Source organism: Bos indicus x Bos taurus, chromosome 9, assembly GCF_003369695.1.
Source record: "Bos indicus x Bos taurus breed Angus x Brahman F1 hybrid chromosome 9, Bos_hybrid_MaternalHap_v2.0, whole genome shotgun sequence".
NCBI classification, from domain to species: Eukaryota; Metazoa; Chordata; class Mammalia; order Artiodactyla; family Bovidae; genus Bos; species Bos indicus x Bos taurus.
This window is the reverse complement of record NC_040084.1, coordinates 583,619-606,573: the sequence shown is the minus strand read 5'-3', so window position 1 is coordinate 606,573 and position 22,955 is coordinate 583,619. Positions and strand designations below refer to the sequence as shown.

General features: G+C 38.0%; 1 protein-coding gene across 3 annotated transcripts in view; it reads right to left on the bottom strand.

Annotated features, from left to right (window-relative positions):
* PHF3 (PHD finger protein 3) overlaps positions 1 to 22,955 on the bottom strand; it is a 95,372-nt gene that overhangs the window by 60,318 nt on the left and 12,099 nt on the right. For 2 of the 3 annotated variants that reach the window (XM_027550846.1, XM_027550849.1), the window contains exon 2: positions 21,350 to 21,618. The exons of the other annotated variant lie outside the window; for it this stretch is intronic. In XM_027550846.1, the coding sequence (XP_027406647.1) occupies positions 21,350 to 21,593 (244 nt within the window). In that variant the 5' untranslated portion in view covers positions 21,594 to 21,618. The remainder of the gene's footprint in view (positions 1 to 21,349; positions 21,619 to 22,955) is intronic. 3 annotated transcript variants of the gene reach the window in all.

Here is a 22,955-nt window from a genome sequence, read left to right as displayed (position 1 = left end):
TTTGAAAAAGGAGGCAAGAATATACAACGAAGAAAAGAAAACCTCTTCAATAAGAACTGCGGGAAAATAGACAGCTACATGTAAAAAAATGAAGAGAACACTTCCTAACACCATGAACAAAAATAAACTCAAAATGGATTAAAGAATTAAACATAAGACCACAAACTATACAGCTCTTAGAGGAAATCATAGGCAGTACACTCTTTGACATCAACCACAGCAAGACCTTCTGTGACCCACTTCCTAAAGAAATGGAGGGAAAAAAAAAAAAAATCAACATAACCTAATAAACATAAACGTTTTTCACAGCAAAGGAAACAATACACAAGACAACACTCAGAATGGGAGAAAATAATTGCAGAGGAAGCAACTGACAAAGGATTACTCTCTAAAATATATAAGCAGCTCATATAGCTTAATATCAGTAAAACAAACAGATCAAAAAATGGGCAGAAGACTTAAACAGACATTTCTCCAAAGACATACAGATGGCCAATAAACACATAAAAAGATGTTCAATATCACTATTAGAGAAATGCAAATGAACATCAGTCAGAATGGCAATCATCAAAAAATCTACAAACAATAAATGCTGGAGAGGATAAGGAGAAAAGGGAACCTTCTTGCACTGTTGGTGTGAACATAAATTGATACAGCCATTACAGAAAACATTACAGAAATTTCTTAAAAAACTAGAACTTAATCTACCATATGATCCAGAAATCCCAATACTGGGCATATACCCTAAGAACACCACAAATCTAAAAGACACGTGTACCCCAAAATTCACTGCAGCCCTATTTACAATAGCCAGGATATGGAAGCAACCTAGGTATCCACTGATAGACTGAATCGGTGGTAGTGAGATGAATGAAACAGAGCCTGTTATACACAATGAACTAAGTCAGAAAGAGGAAAATAAATAACATATATTAACACATACACATGGAATCTAGAAAAATGGTACTGATGAACTTATGTATGCATGGAAGGAATGGAAATACAGATGTGAAATCCGGACATGTGGGGACAGCAGAGGAAAGGGAGGGTGAACTGAAAGGAGAAAGTAGCACTGACTTTGTACACTATCATGTGTAAAATAGACAGCTGGTGGGAAGCTGTTATACAATACAAGGAGTCCTGCCTGATGCTGTGATGACCTAGAGGGTTAGGATGAGGGGAGAGGAGGCTCAAGGCGAAGGGGATGTATATACAATTAAGGCTGATTAGTGTTGCTGTATGTCAGAAACCAATACAGCATTGTAAAGCAATTTTCCGCATTTAAAAAATAAATTTAAAATAAATAAAACTATGCTCATTTCCATGTTCAAAACCCTTCAAGCTAGGCTTCAGCAGTATGTGAGCCAAGAAACTCCAGACATACAAGCTGGGTTTCCAAAGAGGCAAAGGACCCAGATCAAATTGCCAACATCCGTTGGATCATGGAGAAATCAAGGAAGTTCCAGAAAAAAACATCTACTTCTGCTCCACTGACTACACTGAAGCCTTTGACTGTGTGGATCACAACAAACTGTGGAAAATTCTTAAAAAAGATGGGAGTACCAGATCACCTGACCTGAGAAATGTGTATGCAAGTCAAGAAACAACAGTTAGAACTGGACATGGAACAACAGACCGGTTCACGACTGAGTAAGGAGTACAACGAGGTACCTGCTTAGTTAATTTACATGCAGGGTACATCACGTGAAATGCCAGGCTGGATGAATCATAAGTTGGAACCAAGATTGCCAGAAGAAATATCAACAACCTCAGATATACAGATGACACCACTCTAATGGCAGAAAGTGAAGAGGAACTAAAGAGCCTCTTGATGAGGGTGAAAAGAGGAGAGTGAAAAAGCGGGCTTAAATTCAACATTCAAAAAACGAAGATCATGGCATCCGGTCCCATCACTTCTTGGCAAATAGATGGGGAAAGGGCAGAAGCAATGACAGATTTTATCTTCTTGGGCTCCAAAATCACTCTAGGTAGTGACTACAGAAATTAAATAAAAGATGCTTGCTCCTTGGAAGGAAAGCTATGACAAACCTAGATAGCATATTAAAAAGTAGAGACATACTTTGCCAACAAAAGTCTGTATAGTCAAAGCTATGGTTTCTCCAGTAGTCATATATGGATGTGAGTGTTCGTCCATAAAGATTGAGTGCTGAAGAACTGATGATTTCAAATTGTGATGCTGGACAAGAGTCTTGAGAGTTCCCTGGATGGCAAAGAGATCAAACCAGTCAATCCTAAAGAAAATCAACCCTGAATATTCATTGGAAGAATGGCTGCTGAAGCTGAAGCTCCAATACTTGGCCACTTGATGAGAAGAGCTGACTCACTGGAAAAGATCCTGATACCAAGAAAGATTAAAGGCAAAAGGAGAAGGCGGTGGCAGAGGATTCAATGGCTGGATGGCATCACTGACTCAATGGACATGAATCTGATAGTGGGAGATAGTGGAGGACAGAAGAGTCTGGCATGCTGCAGTTCATGGGGTCGCAAAGAGTCTGACACAACTGAGTGACTAAACAACAACAAAGTAGGACAAGTATATAAACACACATATAAGGATGAATGAGCACTTTAAAATGTTTTAGTGATAAACATTTACAGTCAGAAGGTTTGGATACCATCCCTTAATGAAATGAAGCCTCCGGTACAGAAGCAACAATTCTGACACCCACCCCCTCTTCAGGGTGCCACAATACAAGAATCATTCTCGGGCTAAAACTTTTCATATGAGCAGGTGATGATGATCTATGAACAAAGACTTAAATTTCACAAACTAAGTGTGTTAGTCGCTCAGTTGTGTCTGACTCTTTGCAACCCCATGGACTGTAGCCCACCAGGCTCCTCTGTCCATGGGATTCTCCAGGCAAGAACACTGGAGTGGGTTGCCATGTCCTTCCCCAGGGGATCTTCCTGACCCAAGGATCAAACCCAGGTCTCCACATTGCAGGCAAATTCTAAATCATTTGAGCTACCTCGAAAGTCGTTTTACAAACTAAGACCATGTTCTATTAGTTAGGAGTGAAAACCATACACTCACCCTAGGAAAAAATCGTTGAAGAGTATAGCAGGTTCAGTTCTGAAAACAGGTCAAGTATTTAAACCCAGGTAGATCTGTGAGCTGACACAGACCTATCATGAAAAACAGGTCCTGATCTCAGCGCCTGAACAGAGTGAACTAAAGACACTGTGCCTGAGCCCACTGGCTAGCAGCTGCTCAATGTCCATTCAGCCTTCCTTCCTCACTCATGAATTCCTGTTATTTCACATGGTCATCCAAATTAAGACTACACTTTTCAATCTACCCTACTATCAGATCTGGCCACTGTCCAAGCAACAACCACCAGAATGAAAGGACAAATGGTACATGCAATTCTCAGAAGGTGATCATAAAGGAAGGGGGCATGCCTTTACCTTCCCTTTTACTGGCCTGGCACCAACCCGACAGCTGGAAGAGCCATCACAAACTATGAAGTGACTCTAGAGCCAAGGATCATACCTGATAGTGCAAGGAAGAGGGAACTTAAGTCCCTGACACTGTGGAGCCCCATCAGCTCTCGGCTACTTTCTTCTGAGTTATTTCATAACAAAATAAATTATTTTTTTTCAAGATGCACTTATCTAACACAGGTGGTGGTGTTTAACTCTATGCCAGTAAGCCAGACAGAGGGAGGATCAGCATGCCATGCACAAGATTTACTGGGGAATACTCTTGGGACAGACGTCTGCAGAAGGAAGGGGGGAAGCAGGGATGGAGCAAAGGAAAAGCTGGGATGTGGTACAGCAGGAACAAAGGCCTCAGCCAGCCTTGGGGGGAGCTCAAAAGCTGAGGCGGATCTTCCTGAGTTCAATCATCACTTCTTGAGGTGAGTCATCAGGAGTTGTGATGATGGCACCAGCTTTTGTACCCCCATAGCACAGTCACTGGATGCAGACTGCCCTGGGAAGAGGGGGTGACTCATGGTGAAGCAACTCCATCACAAAGGCAATACTGAAGTGGGTTCTCTGCTGGCAGCATTCCTTTATTACCACTGTTACTTAAAGTTTCCTATAACTCCCAGCTGAACCTAAACCTAGGCCAAAAGACCAAAACTTTTTCATCAAGATGACCCAGTGAGTTACAATTCATAAGAATCAAATCTATGACAGCAACAAACCAGGAAAAGAACAGAAAGCCTTGAACAGATAAAGCACTTCTAGGGTCAGCCAGGAGATCAAGGATGCCTAGATCTTTGATATGGAAAAATCCACGTAACCAGATTTTCCTAATTTTTTAATAGCAGGGATTTGCCACTTTCACTTTCACTTTCATGCATTGGAGAAGGAAATGGCAACCAACTCCAGTATTCTTGCCTGGAGAATCTCAGGGACAGAGGAGCCTGGTGGGATGCCGTCTATGGGGTCTCGCAGAGTCGGACACGACTGAAGTGACGTAGCAGCAGCAGCAGCCACTGCCACAGAATTATGAAATTCAACTCCTCTGGCTGGCAGGTACACTCATCTCCAGGATAAGGAGGGCAGGCCAGGGGTAGGGCCCTAAAACAAGCTAATCTCTCTCTCTGACCAATAAAAGTCAGTCAAACAGTCCTGTCAAGATCTCATAAGAACTGCAGGTGCAGCTCTTTTATCAGAATTCCTTTTTCACTATCAAAAGATAGCAAAGTAAAAAGTAGAGATTTCATAATTCCATTTTCTCCCTGATGGGGAAAAAAATTAGAATAAAATTATCGGAGTAATTAGATGAACAGAAAATCAAAATCAAGATGAAGAAAGCAAGGATCTTTAGCTTTCTTTATACCCAAATTATTTTCAAACTACAAAGCAAAATAATTCACCACTTTAAAGATTAACAAGCTGTTTATAAGCCATTCATGTTGATTAGTAAGTAAGCTAAGTACCAACTTTCGCTCATCTAACATGGAACAATATTCGATAATTACAAGTATATTCTATCATTTGGTACCACATTAAACAATTATCAAATTAAGAACCCTAGTCTATCAAATTGCAAAATCATAGACTACTAGCCTTTCTGCCCAAAGAATACTACCCATTACCCACACACAGTGCCATAAAACTTTTTTATTCCACTATGTTAATATGTACCAACATAATTACTTGCAAAATCACCTACAAAAGAAAAAACTTAATAATGCAAATCGTTGTTGAACTGTTAAGGAGCTAACAATCTTGTTTAAATTAGCTACATACTTATGGCAACTAGAAGCATGGTACTGACAAATTTGTTAACAGAGCAGCAATTGAGATGCAGACATAGAGGACAGACTTACGGACAAGGGTGGGGAACAAGGAGAGGGGGAGATGAATGGAGCCCAGCATGGACGCTATACACTAACATATGTACATAGACAGCCAATGGGAGTTTGCTGTAGGACTCAGGGAGCTCACACTGGGGCTCTGTAACAACCTAGAGAGGTAAAACAGGTAAGAGGTAGAAGGGAGATTCAAGAGGGAGGGGACATATGTGCAGCTATGGTTACCTCATGTTGATGTATGACAGAAATCAAAACAATACTGTAAACCAATAATCAATTAAAAATAAATATTGAAAAAAGGGAAAAAATTAGCTATATACAAATGTGATATGCTTACATGCTTTAATTCTGAGCTATGATCCAAATAAGGTATAAAAACTAATTTTCATTATAGATAAAATAAGCAATTAATTCTGGAGGGAAAAAAAACATTCTGCAAATAATGAGGCTGAAAGGAATTCAGCTGAGAAGAAAAGAAGAGGTAGAAAGGTAAGAGAATTCAGAAAATAAAAGATGGTCAACAAGAAGCATAACACATTATTTTCAAAATACTGTAGGATAAAGGATTTAAAAACACTTCTCTTTCATACCTCTGCACAAAACTAGGACTCACAGGTCAGGCTCACTGCATTAGTATTCTAAAACAACAGAGTTACGGGCTTAAAAAACTTATGAAAAGCCAATCTGAAAATATGACCATTCTAAACCTTGTTAAAGAGAAACTTCAAATTTATATATCTTCAAAACTGACTCATGTCTGTTATGTTCTTCTTGTATTTTAAGTACAATTTAAGATATCTTTAAAATCTGACAAATACTCCCTTCAAAATATTGTACCAGACATATTTTATGAATTCTACATCTTTAAATAACAACAAAAAAAAAATTTCCAGACTCTGACAAAACTGATGAAATTATCAAACGATTTTTGCTCTGACAAGAGAAAAAAATACCTTGCCTTTCTGACTTAAAATACAAGTAATAGTTTTCTCTTTTTGTACACCACCACCAGGAGGTAGTAGTTCAATAATCACAGAGAGAAATCAAATTTTAGCCTACATTTCCAAACCAATGGTCTTACAATGAGATTTCTCAGCTGTACCTTTTCTCCTGTTAAAGAAAGCATCAGATCAGAGTGAAGTAAGCCAGAAGGAAAAACATAAATACAGTATACTAACGCATATATATGGAATTTAGAAAGATGGTAACAATAACCCGGTGTACGAGACAGCAAAAGAGACACTGATGTATAGAACAGTCTTTTGGACTCTGTGGGAGAGGGAGAGGGTGGGAAGATTTGGGAGAATGACATTGAAACATGTAAAATATCATGTAAGAAACGAGTTGCCAGTCCAGGTTCGATGCACAATACTGGATGCTTGGGGCTAGTGCACTGGGACAACCCAGAGGGATGGTATGGGGAGGGAGGAGGGTTCAGGATGGGGAACACATGTATACCTGTGGCAGATTCATTTTGATATTTGGCAAAACTAATACAATTATGTAAAGTTTAAAAATAAAATAAAATTTAAAAAAAAATAAAAAATAAATAAATTAAAAAAAAAAAAAAAAGAAAGCATAAGATCAGATCAGATCAGATCAGTCGCTCAGTCGTGTCCGACTCTTTGCGACCCCATGAATCGCAGCACGCCAGGCCTCCCTGTCCATCACCAACTCCCGGAGTTCACTGAGACTCACGTCCATCGAGTCAGTGATGCCATCCAGCCATCTCATCCTCTGTCGTCCCCTTCTCCTCCTGCCCCCAATCCCTTCCAGCATCAGAGTCTTTTCCAGTGAGTCAACTCTTCACATGAGGTGGCCAAAGTACTGGAGTTTCAGCTTTAGCATCATTCCTTCCAAAGAAATCTCAGGGCTGATCTCCTTCAGAATGCACTGGTTGGATCTCCTTGCAGTCCAAGAGACTCTCAAGAGTCTTCTCCAACACCACAGTTCAAAAGCATCAATTCTTCGGCGCTCAGCCTTCTTCACAGTCCAACTCTCACATCCATACATGACCACAGGAAAAACCATAGCCTTGACTAGACAGACCTTTGTTGGCAAAGTAATGTCTCTGCTTTTCAATATGCTATCTAGGTTGGTCATAACTTTCCTTCCAAGGAGTAAGCGTCTTTAATTTCATGGCTGCAGTCACCATCTGCAGTGATTTTGGAGCCCAGAAAAATAAAGTTTGACACTGTTTCCACTGTTTCCCCATCTATTTCCCATGAAGTGATGGGACCGGATGCCAAAAATAGAAATTAATGTTCACTCCCTTTAACTAACTACCCCAAGCTGCTATCCACTCAAAGGGGCATCATTCACATTGTATTCTCTGACTGGTACTCACTGGAGTTGTACAAGCCAACCAGTAAATTGCTCTCATCCTAATCTTGAACTCTAGTTACAGGAAAACAGCTTTACCACGCAAAAGGAGTAAAATTGTGTTTAGAACAATGTCATCATTTTAGATTCCTTGATTTCAGTAAACTTCTAAATAATCATACCATGACAATTTACCTCTTTGCTATGTAAATATAAACTGAGTAATCAATTATCATTCAAGATGACCTAGAGACATAGACAAAAGTTTATGATAAAAGATTCAAAATTAAGGAAAAACAATATTTTAGGGAAGAAGATATCACAAAGGACAGTACCAAAAACAGTAGCTCCAGTCCAGAAATCTTTTTTCAGAACATTCTCAACTAAGGCAAACAGAATAAGTATGAAAAAGTACAAGTGGCAGAAGTAGAAAGCACAGGGCTAAACCGATTCAAACAGAATTCAGGCAATGCTCATGGTGACAATGGCCACAAAGGATTCTGCAATCCTGCCTGACTGGAAGAAAACTGCAAGAATAATATACTGGAACTAAAGGGGTTAGAAGACTATGAATTTTACTCAACAAGTTGCCAGTTTAACCATGGGCTATAAAATGATCTTCATTTACGTCTGAAATTAGGCTTCTCCTATTTACACGTTAGAGAATCCAAAATCATTTTCTGAGAAAAATATTGACTCTGTCCTCCTCTCCACAGGGAGGGCAGAGCAGCCTCCTACTATTCACAAAGACATCACTACCAGTGCCTTTAAAATTTCATATCCCATCAAAGCCCAGTTTGTTTATATAGCTTCTCTATGCACTTAGCTGGCAAAAAAGAAGGTGAAAGGTGAGAGATCATTGCATTGCCAACAGTTCTCAGAGAAGATAAGTTATCAATATACTCAGAAATCTGATGTTGAAAATGATATCCAAGATGAGTTGTCTGAAAAATAACCTAGTATCGAACCTAGGACTAGGTCAGACCATTCCATTAGTCCCTGTAATTCTACTGGGATACACATTGACGGATACCACAAGAAAAGGTCCGATGTTCACTGACAGTATGTTAAGGATTTTCTTTTATCATATCACATCACAATCGAACTGTGAATGAAATGTCTAATTTTAATATCAGAAATAGCTTCCCTTTTCCTGGGCACTGGATTTGTTTTTACCTACACTGTTCTCCTCTTCAACAAATTTGAAAAATCTGAGAGCCAAAGCAGAGCCCCACCTGCAGACAGTACTTTATTTACTACTTTAATCTCTGGTCCCACGACTGAGCCCTACTTCTCTCCCTTCTTTGTACTTTTTTTTTTTTCCAGTTAAAAAATGTACTGAATATCTACTACCACCTCCTTTGATCTTTTAACAGAACTTTAAAAAACAAAAAAAGAAAACATCTTCTAATTTTTCTAGTCTTAATCTTAAGAGCACTCATGTACTTGAAGGCAGGAAGAAAATCTATTCCAGTTCAAGTACTATGACTTATTATAAATTTTGGAAATTACTTAACTACCTCAAAATCCCAGTTTATTCAGCTATGAAATGGGATTAATTCTACTTATCTATAGCAAAGAGATAACATTGGCAAAGTACTTTTATACAGTACCCAGCACATTAACATCCACATGGTATTAACTATTTCATCAACTTCCTTTATATCTAATCCCTGAGAGAAAAGACCTGGGGACCATATAAGCTGACTCTGCCTGCAAACTCCCTGTGAACGACATTCCCAAAAATCTTGAGATTAAAACTAGCTTCATGACAACACAGAGACACGTGTACCCCAATGTTCATCGCAGCACTGTTTATAATAGCCAGGACATGGAAGCAACCTAGATGTCCATCAGCAGATGAATGGATAAGAAAGCTGTGGTACATATACACAATGGAGTATTACTCAGCCATTAAAAAGAATACATTTGAATCAGTTCTAATGAGGTGGATGAAACTGGAGCCTATTATACAGAGTGAAGTAAGCCAGAAGGAAAAACATAAATACAGTATACTAACGCATATATATGGAATTTAGAAAGATTGTAACAATAACCCGGTGTACGAGACAGCAAAAGAGACTCTGATGTATAGAACAGTCTTATGGACTCTGTGGGAGAGGGAGAGGATGGGAAGATTTGGGAGAATGGCACTGAAGCATCTAAAATATCATGTAAGAAACGAGTTACCAGTCCAGGTTCGATGCAGGATACTGCATGCTTGGGGCTAGTGCACTGGGACGACCCAGAGGGATGGTATGGGGAGGGAGGAGGGAGGAGGGTTCAGGATGGGGAACACATGTATACCTGTGGCGGATTCATTTTGATATTTGGCAAAACTAATACAATTATGTAAAGTTTAAAAATAAAATAAAATTAGAAAAAAAAAAAGTTCAAAGAATATCATATTCTGAATTAACTTTATTATGCCACAGTACTCAGATATTTAGTGAAGTGCCAGCCTAAATGTGACTGTGAAGGTATTTTCACATGAGATTTAAAACAACAGAGTTTGAGTGAAGCAGATTATTGTACATAATGTGGGTTCAGTTCAGTTGCTCAGTGGTGTCCGACTCTTTCCAACCCCATGAACCGCAGCACACCACGCCTCCCTGTCCATCACCAACTGCCACAGTCTACTCAAATCCATGTCCATTGAGTCAGTGATGCCATCCAACCATCTCATCCTCTGTCGTCCCCTTCTCCGCCTGCCCTCAATCTTTCCCAGCAGCGGGGTCTTTTCAAATGAATCAGTTCTTCGCATCAGGTGGCCAAAGTATTGGGAGCTTCAGCATCAGCCCTTCCAATGAATATCCAGGACTCATTTTCTTTAGGATGCACTAGATGATCTCCTTGCTGTCCAAGGGACTCTCAAGAGTTTTCTCCAACACCACAGTTCAAAAGCATCAATTCTTCAGCACTCAGCTTTCTTCACAGTCCAACACTCATATTCATACATGACTACTGGAAAAACCATAGCTTTGACTACACAGACCTTTGATGGCAAAGTAAGGTCTCTGCTTTTTAATATGCTGTCAAAGTTGGTCATAGCTTTTCTTCCAAGGAAGCAAGCGTCCTTTAATTTCATGTCTGCAGTCACCATCTGCAGTGATTTTGGAGCCTAAAATTATAATGTCTCTCACCATTTCCCCATCTATTTGCCATGAAGTGATGGGACCAGATGCCATGATCTTAGTTTTCTGAATGTTGAACTTTAAAGCCAACTTTTTCACTTGCTTCTTTCACTTTCATCAAGAGGCTCTTTAGTTCCTCTTCGCTTTCTGACGTAAGTGTGGTGTCATCTGCACATCTGAAATTTATTGACATTTCTCTCGGCAATCTCGATTCCAGCTTGTGTTTCATCCAGCCCGGCATTTCTCATGATGTACTCTGCATGTAAGTTAAATAAGCAGGGTGACAATATATAGCCTTGATGTATTCCTTTCCTGATTTGGAACCAGTTTGTTGTTCCATGTCCAGTTCTAACTGTTGCTTCTTGACCTGAATACAGATTTCTCAAGAGGCAGGTCAGGTTGTCTGGTATTCCCATCTCTTTTAAGAATTTTCCACAGTTGACTGTGACCCACACAGTCAAAGGCTTTGTCAGTCAATAAAGCGAAAGTAGATGTTTTTCTGGAACTCTCTTGCTTTTTCGACAATTCAACGGATGTTGGCAATTTGATCCCTGGTTCCTCTGCCTTTTCTAAATCTAAGCTGAACATCTCGAAGTGCACGGTTCACATACCGTTGAAGCCTGGCTTGGAGAATTTTGCTAGTGTGTGAGATGAGTTCAATTGTGCAGTAGTTTTGAGCATTCCTTGGCATTACCCTTCTTTGGGATTAGAACGAAACATACCTTTTCCAGTCCTGTGGCCACTACTGAGTTCTCCAAATGTGCTCGCATATTGAGTGCAGCAGTTTCATCATCATTTAGGATTTGAAATAGCGCAACTGGAATTCCATCACCTCTCTTAGCTTTGTTTGTAGCGATGCTTCCTAAGGCCCACTTGACTTTGCATTTCAGGATGCCTGGCTCTAGCTGAGTGATCACACCATCATGATTATGTGGGTCTTGAAGATCTTTTTTGTACAGTTCTTTTGCATATTCTTGCCACCTCTTCTTAAAATCTTCTGCTTCTGTTATGTCCATACCATTTCTGTTGTTTATTGTGCCCATCTTTGCATGAAAAATTCCCTTGGTATCTCTGATTTTCTTGAAGAGATCTCTAGTTTTTCCCATTCTATTGTTTTCTGCTATTTCTTTGCATTGATCACTGAGGAAAGCTTTATTTTCTCCTCTTGCTATTCTTTAAACTCTGCATTCAAATGGGTATATCTTTCCTTTTCCCCTTTGCCTTTTGCTTCTCTTCTTTTCATAGGTGTTTTTAAGGCCTCCTCAGACAGCCATTTTGCCTTTTTGCATTTCTTTTTCTTGGGAGTGGTCTTGATCCCTGTCTCCTGTACAGTATCACGAACCTTCATCCATAGTTCTTCAGGCACTCTATCAGATCTAATCCTTTGAATCTATTTCTCACTATACTTCCACTGTATAGTCATAAGGGATTTGATTTAGGTCATACCTGAATGGTCTAGTGGATTTCCCTAGTTTCTTCAATTTAAGTCTGAATTTGGCAATAAGGAGTTCATAATGTGAGCCACAGTCTGTACCAGCTTTAGGATGTTCTCATCTTTTAGTGTTTAGTCTTTGATTTATTTTTGCTGGCACTTGGTGGGCCTTTTCATTTGAAGAGTGATCCCTTTAGTACTGGGAAGTTTTCTCGTGTTTTTTTCTGCAAATTCCTAGTAACTGGTGGCCCTTCTGGATTAATTGCCCATTTTTCTTATCTTTCTTGCATCTTTTCCATCGTTTTGCTTTGTGTCTTTTTAGACATTCACTGACGTATTTTCCATCTCTTTAAATGTTTAATTTTATCAGTTACTGTTTCTGAGAACTGTTCTCTTTATCTGTAACATTTTTAAAAAGTCCTCTGTTGTCATAGGTGTATACTGCATGTGTCTGTGCTAAGTCGCCTCAGTCATGTCTGACTCTTTGCGACCCTATGGACCGTAGGCTCCTCTGTACATGGGATTCTCCAAGTAAGAATACTGGAGTGGGCTGCCCTCTCCTTCTCCAGGGATAGGTATATAGTAAGAGTTTCTTTATAGTATAAATTTGTTTTGTTTATTTTGATGTTTCCCATAGTGTTGCAGACTTCCCCTAAATGATTATTTTTGGTTGATTGTTGTTTAAAATAGGAGGAAATAGAAAATTAATGTTAAATTTTGCTGTGGGGTAAGTGGGCTTTAACTAGATAATCCTATGGTTATCTTAAGAATCTTTGAATGCCAGGGAGAGAGGCTCCTTATTATTAGGAGGTTGTGGTCTTGTTTCCTGCAGCTTGTTCATTCTCTTTCAGTTTAGGGTTAAGAAGATATTTCCTTGATTGGAGTTCAGTGCTTGGCTATCAGCTTTACTGGGTGCTGAAGTCAGGGAAGGCGTGAAGTTGACCTCTCAGTATTTAGTCCTTAAGTTAATTCCTTATTTCTGGCCTAACTCACTGTCAGTACCCTCTATCATTCCATAATGGATATAAAATTTCTGATACCCAGTAATTCTTACTTAATGGATTTCAGAATCCTGTGTATTGCTCTCTAGCTTTTGTCAGTGTTGAATTTTACCCTGTTGTTTGTTTCTTCTGTGGTCAGTTGGCATTTGTTCCCTTCTGTTCAAAATTTCTTAACCTATAAGTTATATTGCTAGTTTTGTTAGTAATAAACCTATTAACAGACTTCTCAGAGTTTGCAAATCTCTCCTACCTCTCGTCAGATTTTACAGAGAAGATGGAATGTGTGTGTATGGAGAGCACATGAGATTGCTTGCTTGACTGATTGAGACTTTTTTATCTTAAGAAAAGTTTTGTGTAATTGTAGAGGCTAGTGACAGAGAAGGCAATGGCACCCCACTCCAGTACTCTTGCCGGGAAAATCCCATGGACGGAGGAGCCTGGTAGGCTGCAGTCCATGGGGTCACTAAGAGTCGGACACGACTGAGCGACTTCACTTTCACTTTTCACTTTCATGCACTGGAGAAGGAAATGGCAACCCACTCCAGTGTTCTTGCCTAAAGAATCCCAGGGACAGGGGAGCCTGGTGCGCTGCCGTCTCTGGGGTCGCACAGAGTCAAACACGACTGAAGCTACTTATCAGCAGCAGAGGCTAGTGAGCCCGCACCTGCAGGGTAGACCGGAAACCCAGGGAAGAACTGATGTTGCAGCTTGAGTCTGAAGGCAGTTTGGAGACAAAATTCCCTACTTGGGGAACCTCTACTTTTTTTTTCTCTTCAGGCCTTCAACTGATTTGATGAGGCCCACCCACTTCTAGAACTAACACCCAAAAAAGATGTCCTTTTCATTATATGGGAGTGGAATGCAAAAGTAGGAAGTCAAGAGATACCTGGAGTAACAGGCAAATCTGGCCTTGTAGTACAGAATGAAGCATGGCAAAGGCTAACAGAGTTTTGCCAAGAGAACACACTAGTCATAGCAAACACCTTCTTCCAACAATACAAGAGAAGACTCTACACATGGACATCACCAGATGGTCAACACCAAAATCAGAGTGATTATATTCTTTGTAGCTAAAGATGGAGAAGCTCTATACAGTCAGCAAAAACAAGACCGGGAGCTGGTCCCATCACTTCATGGCAAATAGATGGGGGAAACAATGGAAACAGTGACAGACTTTATTGTTTTAGGCTCCAAAATCACTGCAGATGGTGACTGCAGCCGTGAAATTAAAAGACACTTGCTTCTTGGAAGAAAAACTACAACCAACCTAGACAGCATATTAAAAAGCAGAGACATTACTTTGCCAACAAAGGTCCATCTAGTCAAATCTATGGTTTTTCCAGTAGCCATGTTTGGATGTGAGAGTTGGACTTAAAAAAAGTCGAGCACTTTTGAATTGTGGTATTTGAGAAACTGCACTCACTATGCCAGCAAATCTGGAAAACTGAGCAGTGGCCACAGAACTGGAAAAGGTCAGTTTTCATTCCAATCCGAAAGAAAGGCAATGCCAAACAACGCTCAAACTACCGCACGATTGCGCTCATCTCACACACTAGCAAAGTAATGATTTGCTAGTAATGTCCCTTGGACTGCAAGGAAATCCAACCAATCAAGGAAATCAGTCCTGAATATTCATTGGAAGGACTGATGCTGAAGCTGAAACTCCAATACTTTGGCTACTTGATGCTAGAACTGACTAATTGGAAAAAACCCTGATGCTGGGAAAGACTGAAGATGGGAGGAGAAGGGGATGACAGAGGATGAGATGGTTGGATGGCATCACCAACTCAATAGACATGAGTTTGAGTAAACTCCGGGAGTTGGTGATGGACAGGGAAACCTGGCATGCTGCAGTCCATGGGGTCATAAAGAGTCACACACAACTGAGCAACTAAACTGAAAGCAGGGTAGGGTACAGAAAAGGCCACCTAACAAAGCAACAAACCTCATACAAACCCAAGCAGCCAACCCATCAGGAATACCAGTTACAAAATTTTAAGGTAAGTGATATTCAATTTTGTTTCTACAAAGGCAAATTATTAGTCAAGTGTAATATTATTAGAAATGTACTAAGGATGTCATTAAGTAAAGAGGGCATAGCTAAAGAAACTGACATCCAGGAAAACAACAGCTTCACTCAAGGAGAGCAGAGACACTTGGGGATGACAGGTGTACAAGCCTGGAGCACGGCAAACACAGACAGAACAGGACAGTGACAGAGGGCGCTGGGAGCAAGTAGTTTCAGTAAACTCAGAAGTATGCCCAGGACCGTGAGTAAAGAAGTCTGTTCCAAAACAGTTTAGAAATGCAAGCTAAAAAATAGTAACACTGGAACATCCCTGGTAGTCCAGTGTTAAAGAATTCGCCTGCCAATCCCTGGTCTTGGAAGATTCCACACACCTCGGGACAACTAAGCCAGCACACCCCAACTGCTGAGCCCCTGTCCTAGATTCTGCAAGCTGCAACTACAGAGCCTGAGAGCCCTGACTGAAGCCCCCGCCCGGGAGCCCGCGCTCCACGCCAGAGAAGCCACGGCAAAGAGCAGCCTGCGCACGGCTGTGCCTCCCACTCACTGCAACCACAGAAGGCCTGTGTGCAGCACTGAAGACCCAGGACAGCCAGAAACTAAAAATAATGATAACACAGAGCAAATTTTAAGTAACAGGGGAAAGGAAGAAACCAAAAGATACTAGGAATACAGTGACGAACACATGATTAATTTTATTCCACATTTTAAACTTAAAAGACAGAAAATTAAATGCTCAATGTAAAGTAAAATTAAAATATGTTCTGCTTTATACTACATCAAACTAAGAAAAACAAAAGTCAACTGAATCAAACAGAGGTAAAACAGAAAGGCCACAAAATATACCAACTAAAACCGTAAACTGGGAAACTCTGGTTGGGCCAAAACTTTCCTCTCTTCATTTTCTGAATTTAGAAACTGGCATTTTAATGTTTGTGTTAAAGGGCTTATTTATTTTATCTGAGTTCAATTCTGTTATTTTGGTAGTTAAGGATGACTTGTGGCAATGATTAATGAAAAATACATGTTTGTAAAGAATTGACTATCTATTTAAAATGTCTAAATTGAATACAGTGAGGGAGTAAGAAATAAGACGGAAAGAAACAGTGAATTAAGAGCAATGAAAGTTGCTTACGTAAAAGTAGTTGTCACTATGCTTTTCAAGTTATTTCAAATAATTTAAAGAAGCAATGAAATACATTAAGTCTACAAACAAGATTTAGTATTAAAGTAAACATAATTTAATTTTTAGTAAGAAATAACAGGCACTTTATGTTGGGACAGACAATGACAGAGGACTCTGGGAGAACACTGGCCATGAAAGGTCACCTAACAGAAACTCTATGGGACAAAATGCCCCAATGAAAGACCTGGGCCAAGGGGGTCACACCCAGCAAAGGCATAAATCCCATAACCCCAGGGAACCTATCATTCTATCTTGAAGGAATCCCAAGTTCTCCCTTTCAGCCAATCAAACTCTGCCCCTTCTCTTTCCCATTATTCGTAAATGAGTCAAATCTCTTGTCCAAGTGACAAACTTTCAAAAATCTATGGCTGCTGTTTTGTCCTACTGTTTCCACTTTCCAGTATTTTCTCTTCTCCACTGATTGTACAAGGTGTTTGCCTCTCTTTTGTTTGTTCTTCCGATAGCATTAGCGGTAAAGAACTACCCGTCAATGCAGGCAGACATAAAGAGACGTGGGTTTGATCCCTGAGTTGGGAAGATCCCCTGGAGGAAAGCACGGGCAGCCCACTCCAGTATCCTTGCCTGGAGAATCCCACGGACAGAGGATCCTGGCAGGCTACAGCCCATGGGGTCCCAAGACTCAGCATGCATACATACCCGAATTTCACTGAAACCCCTCTAACTCAAAGCATATAATATTAATCATCAATCTCAACAGAAAAAAAATCTCTATTCTTAAAGGCTATGAATGTTCTTACAAGGTTGATCAGTTACTCTTTACTAACATTCAACTAAAGGGTATACATTTTGTCTTAACCAATATACTGTCATTTCATTTGCATAGCTACTTTACATGTACTAAATTTGTATTTTATTGTTCAAGTGTAACTCAAAAGATCAACGGCAAAAAAATGTTCACTAAAGCACAGAAGTTTAAAAAAAAAAATCAGTGAACACTACTATTCAGAAAAATAATATTAGTGGAAAAAAGACCCCAGTACAAATATGTAACGAATGCGTATGTGAAGATGGATCTGCAAATGTAATAAATCAGCACCGTCTGCTGCCCCCACATACAACATACAAACAAGGAAAACAAAAACTACTATCTGACAACTGAATCTTATTGAACCAGGGGTCCATTGTGTTTAGTTCAGTGTACTAACTGGAAACGTTGTCCAAGAGTAGCATGAAGCCATAAAAAGCTGTAAATACCTTTTAAACAAATCTCAGTGATGCAAAAAGAACAATCATCTTTTCAGAACAAGTACCATAATTTTTTTAATATTACACAGATGAATTCTGCCTTTAATAATGAAGGAGCCCCTAACTACAGGACTATGTTTAAAAGTTAAAAATTTGTGTGCTAAAAAAAAAAGGCCCAAATCACATTACTGCTGAGAAGCTTGTAAAACTAGTCTTAACATGTATTAACAATATTTTGCTCAGAAGAAAAGCAGCACAAGCTAAAATTCTTATTAAACAACTCTACTTGATGTCATAAATTACCAGTGGCATTCTTGATAGGAAACAACTATCACATATATATGGTAGAAGAAATTTACAACTGAAAAAACTATACAATATGAATTTCTTTACAACTGAAAAAACACCTAACCACATGATATGAATCAACTCTTGGCAAATATGTAAGCTATTGAATTCAATGACTGTTTGATGCTTTTAATCTCCAAAACCATGCTACATTAGGGACTTTTTTTTTTTTTAAATTCAGTCAATGATGGTTTTTTAAGCAATGATATAGCCTGGAAAGGACACCCTGGTTTCACACAAGGATGCAGTAGCTACAAGCACTACCTAAATGAAAGGGTGCTCTGAAGATCCGTATTATCTACAGCACATCCCTCCTCCTCCTGGTCTCAAGGAAATAAATCAAATTACAGCCACTGAACATTTCTCTTCTATCACATAAAGAAACGGTTTCATAAATACAAGATTTGTTTCACACTTATGAATCATGGTTGTTTGTAAAGTAAAAGATAAAATTAACACTTATTACACTGACAATGTCAGTTTTTCAAATAGCACTTCAATGATTTTTAATACATTCCTAATGTAGTATATTTATCCAATACAGTCAATATCCTGAACCTATTACTTGGGAAAATACTATTTTTCTTTTAAAGATAACAGGAATTTTTAAGAATACAAATAACTGGTTTAATCATCAAGATCAAACACTTTCCAAATTTAAAGGGTTTCCTCAATTATTAGAATATTTTTTAAATTTATTACCAGGCAAATCTAAAAACCATATGCAAACACTACATTTACATGAATACTTTTAGAGTCAAAAGCATCCAAAAGAGGATCAGAAATCTACTGGTTATCTCTCAAGATTAAACAGTAAGCATCCTAACTCTGGGCATCTGACAGCACTAAAGGTGATCCTCCATGTGTCTTTCCTATTTTTATAACTTAAAGTTTCTCTAGGATTTCTGGAGATGATGAAATATAATGAAAAATTTATATAAGAAATATAATGGAAGACATTCAACAGTAGCTCTTTAACAACTACAGCAACCAACCTATGTCAGCATAGAAGAACAAAACAGCAGTTATTGTTTGCTATCTTTTGCACTGTTAAAACCAAGGATACAAAATAACCATAATCTATAACTTTCGATGGCCTGAGAAATACTAAAGAGCCATTATCCTGCAAAGCTTTAGTCAAGACAGTTAGTAAAAACCTACAGAGCCAAGTACAAACATCTGGCTAAGAAGCTTATCCTTTTTAGTTTATATCAAAAAGCTGAAGCAGTCTGTGAACAGTTTAAAGTTACAATAGGGTTTCACTAAATAGTTTACAAAAAAAATTTTTTAATGTTTTCTACTCTGCTGTCATTAGAAAATATGTTGGCCTTTTACTGAACCAAATATCCCAAAGGACCAAAGAAATTTTGAAATAATCCAAGATAAATCCACTGCTTTATGGCATAATGCAATCTAAGCAATCCTACAAGGAACTTTATAATCTTAAAATTTCCCACACATATTTCCTTACCTATCTTCAAAGTGTATGGATGCATACCATATATATTAACACAGTTTTGCTTTAAAACCAAGATAAATAATTGTAGCAAACAAAACAGGAAAATTTAAAAAATATTTCTATTTGTAGGTTCTTAATAAAAAAGTTAAAAGTTTACAATGAAATTGTAAACAAGTATTAACCAGAACTCAAAAAAATTTAAGTATTTCAATATAGAGTTCTAAGTCTTCTATTAGCAAAAGAAATATTCAGCCAGAGACTTTTCATATGCAAAAAAAAACTTTTCACATCAACAGAAATTTTAAAAAAAGACTGTAAGTAAGAACACCAGTATTACTCAGGGACTAAAAGATAAATTTGCCAGTTCCAGGCCTAATAGAACATCCTTAAGGGTAACTGTACTTCTAGTAATAAGCATTTAAGTATTCAATAATCGTTCTTCTTGAAATCAGACTAAGCTGTGAAACGTTGTGCATATAACCAAACAGTGTCAAAAGTGCTTGACAATAATTAGATATACTGTACTGACACAGGAACAATGCATACATAAAACAAAATTTTAAAAGCTTAAAACATTTAATACAATGACAACAAAAAACAATGTAAACCTATGCAATAACACAACATAATGTATATAATTCAGAGATACACCATTATTAGCAAACAGTTCAAAAGACTTCAGTATTAAAGAGTTGTTAAAATGAAAGATTCTTAGAAGCCAAAGTGTTGAGTCAGAGTAATCTGAAAAATTTACAAATGAATAGCAGGCCACCTAATCCAAACTTTAAGTATTGTTATATCAAAACATTAGGTAGGAAATTTTAAAAAGGTAATGAAAATTACTTAAAAACTGTAGTGCGTAAGTCTTGAGTCATTGCAAAACAGAACACTACCACATAAACCTGAACTAAAAACCTAACTTCTCCATGTGAAGCTGCTTTTCCTTTGTCTAATTTTAGCTTACAGAATAGCTAATTGCTCCAAAGTTTGTTGTAATATTTTCTCTGCTTTATTAAAAAAACCTACATATTTTTCCACATATTAATATGATCTCTGAAGTAATCTCTTATTAAGAATTTGATTAGCAGTACAGAAAGTTATCCTCTGAAAGTTAATTTCAGTTACTTCAACTATAGATCTGAAAGAACTGTCATCTGTCCAGTGGAAATATAATGCAAGCCACATAAGTAATTTTAAATTTTCAAGGAACCACTTAAAAAAAAAAACTAAAAACAGGTGAAATTAATTTTAATATTTTATTTAACCAAAAATACCCAAAATATCACCTCAACATGTAATCTACATTTTTAAAACTTGATGAAACATTTTATAATCTTTTTATTCACAATGAATGTTTAAAATGTGCAATTTACAGCACATCTCAACTAAGACAGACTCATTTCAGGTGGTTAACAGTTAAGTGGATAGTGGTTGCTATGCTGGACAGCACAGGCCTAGAGCTCTTTCTCTGGTTTTTTGAGATATTACACAAGTACAAAATACTAAAAGACTTGAAATGGGAACACACAATAAGAGCTAGGATGGGCACTGGGAAAGGTCAATTCAGCCATTTCCCTTGACTCCAACAGATGTAGGATGACATCACGTCACAACTTATGAGGCAATCACTATCTGCTAGAAGTCCCAATTTATACCTGTTGTCATAATGTAATTATTAACAGCACCCCCTATGATTCTCAAAAAAGGCATCCCATTCTGGATGATAAATTACAGTTACCCTATCTATATCCACAACATCCTCAAAGATAACTCCACATTCTTTGGAAGAAAATTTAAATTCTAATTCTGATGACTAGAAAAGGAGCTCTAAATCCAAAGGAAAGAATCCTAAATATACTACCCTCATCAAAAAAAAAAAAAAAAAAAACTGCTGAAAATTCCTTTTATTTTAAATTGCAGACTAAAAAAAAAAGTAAGAATTACCTGTTGAACAAGGCATCTGGAAATTGGGATCATTGCTATCCAAAACAGGCAAACAGAACTGGTTACTTGCAGATCCTAGCATAGGATCCTTATCGCTGAGCATGTTCTTCAGCGAGTCCTCTAAGACATTTTGACTTGTACTAAAATCCTCACAGACTTCATTCTCCAGGTTGGATCCTAGAAATAGGGCATCATCTAAGTGTTCAGTAGGAATTAAATGATTAAATGTATCAACTATATCCATGAAGACTTCTGTGTGTCTTTCAGCCCTATAGAAAGACAAAAAAAATACCATAAGAAATAAAGCTATCAACTGATAATCACCTAAAACCAAATTATTTTAATAGTTTTGAGTCTATGAACACACTTAGGTTATTTCTAAATTGTTTTAAAAAAATCCTCACTGCTTTTAGAATATACATTTGGACATGTAGAACCAATCTTTGGTAAACAATGTTTCTCCATCATGCATGTAGAATTTCATTTTAACAGAGACCCTATTAAAGGTTCACTTAATTAATTTTAGAGAAAAAAACTATGTATATATAGTCCATTAACTTGACACATTTGAAAGAATTACATGGTTTAAATCATAAAAACCATATGTTTTTAACCACACTCTCTTCATAAATTTAAGACTCAGACACTGCTTATTAGTAAAGGTCATATAAAAGAACTAAAATCAAATCATTTAAAGTACTGTCCCATATTTATTAAAACTGTAAACACCCTTGCTTTATTTACAACGCATTTAAATTATTTAAAGAAACACAAAAATTTTTTTGTGGGACAACAAGAAAAAAAATGGAAAGAAACTATTAATTAAACCCAACAAATCAAAACTCAAAAAAAGTACACACACGCAGGCACAGATGTGCACACACACACACTTGGAGGGAGCATCCCTTTTAAGATAAAATAAATGTTAAGAAAAGAATGTATCAGATTTATATTTGTCTTAGTGAGCTATGTGGGGCTTATACAGATATCAAGCTAATCCCCTATTCAAACTGTACCTAGACATTGCTCAATAAAGTTCATTTCAAGCTCTAGAGGAGCCTTAATTATCAAAAGCTGAATTATTATTGGTTTCAGAGAATAATGAACTAATAATGTATTTTGGGTGACAGGGACGAGTCAACTAAATAAGATCTGCTGCTGCTGCTAAGTCGCTTCAGTCGTGTCCCACTCTGTGCAACCCCATAAGACGGTAGCCCACCAGGCTCCTCTGTCCCTGGGATTCTCCAGGCAAGAACACTGGAGTGGGTTGCCATTTCCTTCTCCAATGCATCAAAGTGAGAAGTGAAAGTGAAGTCGCTCAGTCGTGTCCAACTCTTAGTGACCCCATGGACTGCAGCCCACCAGGCTCCTCAGTCCATGGGATTTTCCAGGCAAGAGTACTAGAGTGGGGTGCCACTGCCTTCTCTGAAATAAGATCTAGTAATATTTAATTAGCTAGAAAATTCCACTAATTAACCTACAACATCTTGGATTTCAAAATTACAAACATTAGCTCCAATTCTACCAAACTTTCCTCAAACTGTCCTTGAATTCTTTATCCTGTAAAAATGAGAAGAGGAAGTTCAAAAAACACTCTACAAACTTA